A 9770-nucleotide genomic window follows, 5' to 3' on the forward strand; every position below is an offset into this window, starting at 1 on the left:
TAGTAGTTCTGTGCTCCACAAATGGATCACTCCTGCTATGGTTTGGAAAAAGAGGGGAAGATGCACATCTCATGCACTCTTAGCTGCATGTTTTCAGAGGCTCCAGATAAAAAAGGTTCCCATCTTCTCCCTTGTATATTATTGAAGATAAATATGCTGTGTTTGGTCCATCTCAATAGCTCCCAAACTTTGCTCCTTCAGCTCTTTTGGACTCCAACTCCCAGAGGCCCCAGCTAGCAGGAATGCTGGGAACTGGAGTCCAAAACACCCGGAGGACCAAAGTTTGGGATTCGCTCTCTCTAACGCATTCGTACTGGTTTGGATATTAGAACAAAGGTGGTAAGGGGCTTTTTATAGGGTAGTATATTAGTGGAAATAAGGTGAGGAGGAGGAGGAGGAGGAGGAGGAGTAGAAGGGGGCGGGACCAGACTGGAGCGCACTGGCTGTTGATTGGCTGGAGAGAGAGAGAATGATGGTTGAATGACAGTTGGAAGGCGAGGAATGAGGAGCGGCAGTTGCAGTGTGAAGGTCTGGATCCGAAGGTACAGAGATGGTTCTGGCGGCTGGGAAGAGCAGAGATGGAGTGGCCCAAAGAGGGGCCCAAGGGTCGCATGTGGCCCCCATGGCTAGCACTGTGGCCCTTGGTCCACCAAACGCTCTGGACCGTCCTCTCCTTGGACCAAGGGAGGGATGAAGGGTCTCCAAAGGGGTCTTTTGGGAGGAGATAGGGTCAGAGTCAGGGTCAGCATTAGGGTTAAGGTCAGGGTCAGCGTTAGGGTCAGTGTCAGGGGTCTGGACTCTTAATGTCATGTGATGCTGGTTTTAAAGGGTCTGTATATAGCTTTTGTTCTTTTTAATGTATTTTAATTTTTTAAAATTATTTGGTGGTTTAATTGTACATTTTATACCTTCACAACGTTTATAGTGTAGTTTTAATGTCCACTGTTTTGAAATGCTGCTCCCCGCCTCGAGTCCCATTATAAATTAATAAGGAAATTTACTTCCTAAAGAGAACCGATATGAAAAATGCACGACGATGATTCCCTTTCCTAACCTCCTGTTTTTTTTATCAGCACGACTGGAACCATTTCCAAAATTTCTGCCGCACAGATAAAATTTGGGGATGTGAGGAGAGAGTAAGTCTCAAACCTTTGGGGGAAAAAGGCTCCTCCGCCGGTGGCGCAAGGAAGCAGCGCCTGCAATGATGGGAGTTGCACTCCTGAGCCTCACACTCGCATGGCTGTGTTTGGTTGCCGCGGCCGTCGATGTCCCCGTGGTGGAAAATTTGGATGTGCAAAAGGTAAGGGTTTGGAGCGATGGCCAAAGGCAGGGTTATGGCTGGACATGAAGGAACCAAAAGTAATGACCGCAGGCGACTCACTGTTTTTGCTCCCTTGAACCAATCTGGCCATGAAACCCCCCTTGGAGTTGCCGTATGTTGAAACGACTTGAAGGCACACAACAACAACAGGAAAAAAGGTGGCTCTATGTTCCCAAGTTAATTGACGAACGCACAAAGCAACAGAGGCTGTGGCAGGTTGCTTTTCCCTGAGTCTATGGGAAAGGAGCATGCGCTTTTCATGCCTCTCCTATTCCCCAACTAAGTTAATGGCCTGCAAACTGCTTTTGCAATTGGGACTCAGTTGGCAGCAAAATGAAGGGGAAAGTTGGAGGAAGAAAGAGAAACTGGGACAGTTTCAAAGCAGATGAGAAAATGGGATGGAAAAGGATCAGCAGCAATGGGGACTTTCCCTGCCAAATTGGAAAGTACAAAGGAAGGTCTTCAAACCTTGGAAAAGCAACAATGGCCATCCTAGATGTGCAACCATTGGTTGGTTGGTGTGTGCGTGCATATGCGCATATATATATATATATATATATATATATATATATATATAATTTGCACACCTTCCCTCTTTTCCCAAATGGCCCAGAGTCCAAAGCCAAGCCTTTGCCATTGTTGCTTTGAATGACTTTGGAGAGGTCTACTCTGCCTGAATCTCTTCTGTACTGAGTTGTCTTTCTGGATTTTTATTTTCATTCTTTTAATGTCAGACCCTGCTCTTTTGTCCCTTTCTTTCTTTCTTTCTTTCTTTCTTTCTCTCTCTCTCTCTCTCTCTCTAAAGCTTGCAGGGAAATGGTACCCCATCATCACAGCGAAACGTGAATTCATGCCGAGGCCAAACTACGCATACACAATAGAGCCCTCAGAGAACGGAGATATCCTTCTCAAAGTAGAGATCCCCCGGTAAGTTTTGTGGATGGTGTCCTTTTGTGCCGGTCACCTCCACTGACCAGTGTGCTTTGTGCGTTGCTATGGAATTGTGGGGTTTGTGAGATGTTTACTCTTCTCTCTCAGAGAGCCCTATGGCCCCCCAAGAGACTACAAACCCCATGGTTCCATAGCAATGTGTGGCACCTAACAGCCGTGGCCCTCCTTTCCTTTCCAGATTTGGAACCTGCAAGATCCAAAAGGTTGTTTTGCACACTGTGAGCCCCAGCGTCTTCAGCATGGATGGTAAATGAAGGGGTTTCTCCATCTTGTGGGTCAGAGGAGAGATGGACGCCAGGACAGAAGGCCTGTCCATACCTCTGCCTCTGTCCTCAGCATGGGACCCAAGTATCTCCAGCCGTTCTTGACCATCTTGGACTGGGTTTTTTGGGGGAAGTCCTGCATCCACTTTCCAGGTGCATGGAAACCATGGTCCACCCAGCTCCCCCCCCCCAAATGTCCAATTGCAGCTGGAGGAATATGGTCCCCCAACCTCTTTGTTGATTGACAGAAGGTTGATTTCTAACTTTGGCCTCCTTTCCACAGAGGGGTTGACCACCATTCGCATCGTGGACACTGACTATGACACGTACCTCATCATCCATTTCACCAGCGAGAAGCTCGTCTACCTCAACCTTCAAGGTAGGAGCAGCCAGCACGCGATGCAATGCCATGCCATGCGATGGGCGGCTGCGTTCGCATGCCACTCTTCCCAAAGCACCTATTTTGGAGAGGTTGAAATAGCATAAATTGTCTTCCCGCTCCCAATGTTAATGCCATTGCCCTCAAAATGAGAAATCTGGGGGATTTTCTCACTCCCTAAGGATAACATTTTTGAATTATCTCGCACGATTAAAGGGCATGGACAAATCTAAAGTTACCTTTACAACAACCGTGTGAGGCAGACTATGCACTGGTCATAGGCTATCTGTCCATCCATCCATCCATCCATCCATCTATCCATCCATCCGCCTATCTGTCCATCCATCTATCTACCTATCTGTCTGTCTTACTATCCATCCATCCATCCATCCGTCAGCCCATCAGTCAGTCAGTCAGTCAGTCAGTCAGTCAGTCTGTCTGTCTGTCATCCATCCATCCACCCATCCATCCGTCCGTTCATCCATCCGTCTGTCTGTCTGTCCGTCCATCCAGACCCAGCAACTATAATCTCCATCTCTTTCTCTTTCCCAGGAAGGCAAAAGGATGTTCTAGACCACGTGAAGAGAAAGTTTATGGCTTTTGTGGAGAAGCTGGAGTTCAACCCGGAGCGTCTCTTCTACCGCCATGATATGGGTAAGAGCCGCCAAGGCTTCATTTCGAACCCCCTTTAACCATGTACCAAATAGGAGAGGCAAAAGATAGGGACGTTTTGAGGATTGCAACTCCCAGCAGCCTCAGCTACTGGCCAAAAAAGGGGTTTGTTTTGTTTTTCCAAGAAAAGGTATTTCTGAAAGGCTGAGAAAGACTGTAATGTGAAAAGAGGGAGATAGGCATGCAAAGCAGAAATACAGATGGAAGGGGTAGGCTTTGTTGCAAACAGACTGAACACCAGGGTTTGACAGCCCTTAAAAATGAAGAAGATGGAAATTGGGAGACAATTAGCCCCAAAAATGTCAACAGCAATAGCCCCGCTGGCTCTTAGCATTCAGAGATCCTCACACACATTCAAATAATAATGATGATGATGATAATAATAATAAATAATAAGCATCCACATCTCTTTTAAACATATGCAGTTACTGCTGCTGTTAATAGCACAGGAGCCTGGCCTGTTTTTAAAAGCTGGCAACCTTATTAGGGTCCCACTCCCAGGAGCCCATTTCACATCTTGGTCTCTTTTCCCTTTTGCAGATTTGTGCACCTACCCGCCAGCTGGAAATTAGGTAAAATGAGCAAAAGTCAAGAATGGGGGTCGACATTGGGGGTTTTCAGGGGGAATCCACTGCAGAATCCCGGGGGCAATTTTGGGGGTCAAGGTCCCACAACTCAGTAGAATGCAAATCCTCTACATTTGCAACAATTTGCAATTTTGGAAGGCAATGTCAATAGGGGCATGCAAAAGGTGTGGGCTACAATGGTTAGTACTTTAGATGGGGTTGAATAGCTGGTGGGGCAGTCACTCATTGCCTGTCCCAAGGCCCCTCTACTTTAGATCAGGGCCACCATTGCACTTGTCTATTTAATGGGACTTGAGCATCTGTCCATTTTGGTACCTATGGAGTGTCATGCAACCAAACTCCATCAGAAACCAAGAGCCCATTGTAGTTGAAACATTCTTGGAGGTTCATATTAACACTGACATATGCAAGTGCCCTCCTCTTTAAGCTGCAAGAGACTAACATGGCTAGGACTTTGAATAAAAGAGAAGAACGACTCTTTGTGTCCTTTTGCAGGAAAAATACGAAAGCTCTCTGGACTTCCATCTGCAGACTTTCCGGCCGGACACAGAGATGACCGCAGTGGCTGCGGCCTCCTTCCCCTTTTCTCCTTCCCACCATCTTCCACTTCTTGGCTTCTCTAATTCTGTTTAAATAAAGGAATGATTCATTGGTCTTTGGACGGAACAATAAAGTATCTTATCATTAACTATAAAAATTACAATTACAAAATACAATAGTTCATGCAATGCATTGCTTACCACTGGCTAGTCCCAGAAAATGCAGAATGCCAACAATCCAGAGAAACCAGCAACCACTCTCTCCTATATCTTTCTCCATCTAGTACCTTGTGAGTATATAGAGAGACTCCAACAGCCCTTTGCAACACCTGCTGCTGCTACTACTGAGAGTATTGGCTAAAGCAGGAGGGCCTTGCTTCTGACAAATACTTAGAGAGTAAGCATAAAGGGAAATGCAATAAAGGGAAATGATAAGAAGGACACACTGCACAAATGTGGTAGTGAGGTTGAATAACATATGTGTCTGTAGGGAAGGTTGTTGATATAGCCCTTGGATCTAATGCCTAAAGGAGAACCTCCTTTTACCTGGATGGCTGTGGTGAGACATAAAACCCAGTCCTATGGGTGTGTGTTTTTCCCTTCCATTACTCAAGCGACATGCAAAATATTGACGTTATCAGACATATCAGGAGCTTTGGGCAAGAAGAGGACGCACAGCAGCAATTGTGGCCACTGGACCGTTGACCAGCTGGCCTTGTCTCTATGGGATGCAATGGACCGTAGTGGACACTGTGTCCCAAAGGCCTCCAGATACTAATGCCCACCACTAGCGAGCCATTACTTCTGAAAAGAAACACACTCTCCCTTTTGCAAAACTAGTTTATTGGAGCAGACTGACTTGCATGACCTTTTTGGGAGGAACACTCAAGTGGAGGTAATAAAGCCAGGTGGCATTGAAGGGCTGGGATCTCCGGCCCAAATGTCATAGGAGGAAGGGTTTCAAGGATGGAAGCCAGGCAGCTCTGGAGGGTCATTATGGTCTATTTGTGGCTGCACCAGTGTTCGGCCAGGACTGACATTCGAAAGGTAATGGTGGGTCACTATGGTCCATGTGTGGTTGCACCAATGTTTGGCCTGGCCAGGACAGACATCAGAAGGGTAATGGTGGTTATTATGGTCCATGTGTGGCTGCACCAGTGTCCAGCCCAGGCTGACATCAGAAAGGTAGTGGTGGTCATTCTGGTGTCTGACCAGGACTGATCTAATGGTGGGTCATTATGGTCTTTGTGTGGTTGCACCAGTGTTTGGCCAGGACTGACATCAGGAGGGTGGTGGTGGTCATTCTGATGTCCGGCCAGGACTGATAGAATCATAGAGCTGGAAGAGACCGCAAGGGGCATCTAGTCCAACCCCTGACATAATGGTGGGTCATTGTGGTCCATCTGTGGTTGCACCAGTGTTTGGCCAGGACTGACATCAGAAGATATGGCTAGAACACCATCACCATTTCCCTCCATTTGCTCCTGTTTTTAGCTGACTGGGAAATGGTATCCCATTGCCATGGTAAGAGCGGACGGAATAAAGGAGGAAATGTATGCCTATACGATAGAGATTGTCAGCAACGGCGACATGTTCCTCGTTGTGGAAAAACTCCAGTAAGTTTCTCAGGAGCTTCTGCAAACCTTATCTTCTGCGTTTGTGAGTAAAGTTGGAGCAAATATTCGCTACACTTTGCTTCCTGCAGAGTCACGGGTTTCCAGTCCTGACTCTTGGGGAGATTAAAGGAGCCGTGCAAATTGTTTGCAGTTATTTCAGGGAATTATCCTATGCAAAATAAAAATAAAAATAAACCCTATGTAATTTTCCTGTGCAAAACCCAGATTTTTTTGTAATTCCCATCAGCCCCCATCCGCAAGGCTAAGGGCCTGGGGATGATAGGAGATGTTGTGATCATGTGGGTGAGGCTGTCCTTCATGGAAATGCAATGATCGCTCCTCTCTTCTCCAGACGCGGACGTTGCAAGGAAATGAAGACAAATTTACATGCTATTAAGAAAGTTTTCATGACAACAAGTAAGTGTGATAAAACACGCTTGTGATGAACTACAACCTTGTGTAACTGCGTGTCAGATTGCAAAGTTGTTCCAACTCCATTTCTGCAAACTTAAATCGAATGCAGGTATTATCATACATACATACTTTATTGCTTTTGGCCAATGGCCATTGCAAAATCAAAGTAATAATACAATACACATAAAATTGAATGCAGGTATTATGCCTTGGACAAAACTCAAACCGGTTCCATAGGGGACTCTACATATGAGCGTCTGCGGAAATAACCCAGTTTGACACCAGTTTAGCTGCCACGGCTCAATGCTTTGCAATTCAGGGGGTTGTAGTTTTGGGAGCTATTTGGTCTTCTCTGCTAGAGAGCTCTGGTGCCACAGCAAACTATAAAGCTTAGAATGGAGCCATGGCAGTGAAAGTGCTGTCAAACTGGATTACTTTGGCTGTGTGGATGCGGCCAAAGAGGCATAACTGAGTGCTCTGAAGCCATGCTGAGTCATTTTCCAGCAACATCTTGGCCCCATCCTTCCCCAGTGAAGGTCCTGCAATTTCCACCTCAAATCCCATCTTTCCAGATAAATCAATGAGTGAAAACATTCTGCAAATATTTATCCACATTTTTTCTTATTCTTCTCTTTTTTGGGGAGGAATGAGGTCAGACCTAAGCAGCCTGTCTTTATCTTCGAGTCTTTATCTTCAAAAACATCTTGCAAGGCAGCCTCCATTAAAGTTTTGGGGGGAAACATCTTGCTCATCTCTGAGCAGCCATTTTGTGGCCCTTTTGCTCCGCAGGCGCCAAGGACATCCTGAGGTTCGTGGAGACGGACTACAAGACCTATCACATCGCTCTTGCTCAGCACGCCAAAATGCTAGCCTTGTTTCTTTACGGTACGTCTCCCTCATCCAAAATGTTTGAGACCAGAAAGTGGTTTGGCTTGAGCCAAAGTGGCTTCAAAATGGATCGCTTCTGCGGTGCGGATGTGGCAGAGAAAACACCGTTGTGCCAAATCTGTTGCCTGGAGCACCTCAAACCCAACAAGGTGCAGATTCAACAAAAGCTTTATTTTAATGCATGGGGGGGGGGGGATACACTGCAAGGGAATAGGTTTCCAAAGCAGGCTTCACAGTTGGCACAATGCAAGGAGACGAAAAAGGGGGCACAAACTATCGTCTTTACGTTACTACCCGAAAAACAGGCATCAAGCACAGGCACTTGGACCCTGATATTCCTGGGCATCCGATAATAAACTTACTGGGGTGGTATATTAATATGTACATATATTAATACATATTAATAAGTCTCCACTTAATAGCAATACCCCTGTTATCACATTCCTGCCAATTCTCCTCTCTTGTTGCTTTCTGCTCCTTTGCAGACTAAACTCTGAGCAGCAGCAAAAATAGGGTTTTGCTTTTGGGAAATGAAATAAGCTGGGCCTCTGCAACCAGCCAGATGGGTTTTGGAGTCAGGACCAAGGTCGGGTTGTCTTTTAGCTTTTGCATCGTTGGCTTCTTCAGCTCTGTTTGCTTCAGCCTTGTTGTGTAATCTACTTTGGGAGAAATATTACACAATCCAACAACCACATATAGACAACCAGAGTCGTTTTCCTACCCTCTTGTTGGGCTTATCGGGTTCGTGCCTTGCTTTCTTGCCACCAAGGATGGCACCTTTGGGGCTTCCTTTGGGGACATCTTGCAATGCAAAGCCCCTGGCATCTCTGTCCTCTTGCAATGGCCTTCCATGGTCAGCTCTTGACCTGACACTTTCTTTATGTCTGAAGCCAGGAGAAAAAAGGTGCCGGGAGACGTGAAGAAGAGGCTGAAGGAGCTGGCTTTGAAATATGGGTTCAACCCCAAACACATCGACTACAAACCTCGAGTTGGTAAGAGAGACTCAGCTAAATGCTTGTCTTAGGATTCTTCTCATCTCCCTTGGTTTGCATGGGAATGTTTTAATGAGATTCTCCCATGCTCCTGCTAGCAACAAAAAGGTCGGGTTGCCTCTTCTTGAGTCCCATTCTGACATTATGTTCTCTTTTCCTCTGCAGTTCTGTGCTGAGGTCCGTCAGACCCAAATCAGGTAAAATCGGAGAAACCCTGAAGGTTCAGAGATAATCTGAGAACCCATCATCCAACATATAAAAGCCCTTGCAATTCTTAATAGTCCCTTTTGCTGGAAAAAGGCTGAGAAAGGGGATGTCGCTCTTGTGTGCCTTCAAGGTGTTTCTGACTCTCGGAGACCCTAAAATTGTGGGGCTCCTAACATCTGGGAGGGGAGGAAGATAAAATGGTCATGACATTAAGGTATATATTTTTCCCCCAACATCTGAATTAAAGCAGAAGATACAAAATTGCCCCAAATCTCTTTCTCTTTTTGCAGGGAACAACTGGGAAGTCTTCCAGAGTTCTGCAAAGACACAGAAAACATATTTCTTGCATTTTGTCCCCATCATCTTCCAAAAAGATTTCCTTCTTGGTCTCTGTCTCAGCCCACCTAGACCAATAAAAATCAGTACCCAAATATCTTCCCAGGGTTGCGTTCTTGCATCTGTGTCAGAAGAATCTTGCAAAAGACTTGAGTGATATTCGCAAGAGGGAACTCCTAAAATCTTCCCGTCTTGCGCACCTTCCACTTGTTCCTCACTTATGGCAACTATTACATTGAGCAAAGCAGGACATGATGCTGGCTCTCTAGTGCATTGCGCCATCGCTTATTATCTCTTTCAAACTGCACCATCTGACTCCTTCCTGAATGACAGAGTCCCCTGAAGAATGGTTGGATCGCTTGCATACTATCTATTTCGTTTAAATAATTTCAGGCCACTTCTCAGCCAAAGCCTGCAACAAATCAAAACCAAATGAGAACAATCTCATTGCAACATACAAATGAATAATGCACACAACATCAAAACCGCATCAAACCCATTGCAAGCATCATCATCATCATCATCTGCACGCAAAATGTACCATGCAAACACATACACTTCATCCTCCCTCAAACTTGGTGACCTCCAGGTGGTCAGACAACAAG

General features: G+C 45.9%; 1 protein-coding gene across 2 annotated transcripts; it reads left to right on the forward strand.

Annotated features, from left to right (window-relative positions):
* Positions 1-484: 484 nt before the first annotated feature.
* On the forward strand, positions 485-4818 carry LOC149307917 (epididymal secretory protein 4-like). 2 transcript variants are annotated; one of them, XM_089537093.1, is made up of 8 exons: positions 485-542; positions 1074-1300; positions 2127-2248; positions 2451-2518; positions 2819-2914; positions 3467-3568; positions 4127-4158; positions 4669-4754. In XM_089537093.1, exons 2-7 carry the CDS (start codon positions 1202-1204, stop codon positions 4156-4158), a joined length of 519 nt encoding a protein of 172 aa, XP_089393219.1. In that variant the 5' UTR covers positions 485-542; positions 1074-1201; the 3' UTR covers positions 4669-4754. The 2 variants fall into 2 exon arrangements, with proteins under 2 accessions (XP_089393219.1, XP_089393218.1); XM_089537092.1 differs by lacking the exon at positions 4127-4158 and having other exon boundaries at positions 4669-4818.
* The last annotated feature ends 4952 nt before the right edge of the window (positions 4819-9770 follow it).

Source organism: Sceloporus occidentalis, unplaced genomic scaffold, assembly GCF_023333645.1.
Source record: "Sceloporus occidentalis isolate IW3139 unplaced genomic scaffold, rSceOcc1.0.p SCAF_8, whole genome shotgun sequence".
Classification (NCBI taxonomy): domain Eukaryota; kingdom Metazoa; phylum Chordata; class Lepidosauria; order Squamata; family Phrynosomatidae; genus Sceloporus; species Sceloporus occidentalis.

Coding starts and splice junctions, on each gene's coding strand:
- LOC149307917 (XM_089537092.1), top strand. CDS start 1,202: ATGATGGGAGTTGCACTCCTGAGCCTCACACTCGCATGGCTGTGTTTG. Junction 1,301..2,126: donor AAAATTTGGATGTGCAAAAG/GTAAGGGTTTGG, acceptor CTCTCTCTAAAG/CTTGCAGGGAAATGGTACCC. Junction 3,569..4,668: donor CTTCTACCGCCATGATATGG/GTAAGAGCCGCC, acceptor GTCCTTTTGCAG/GAAAAATACGAAAGCTCTCT.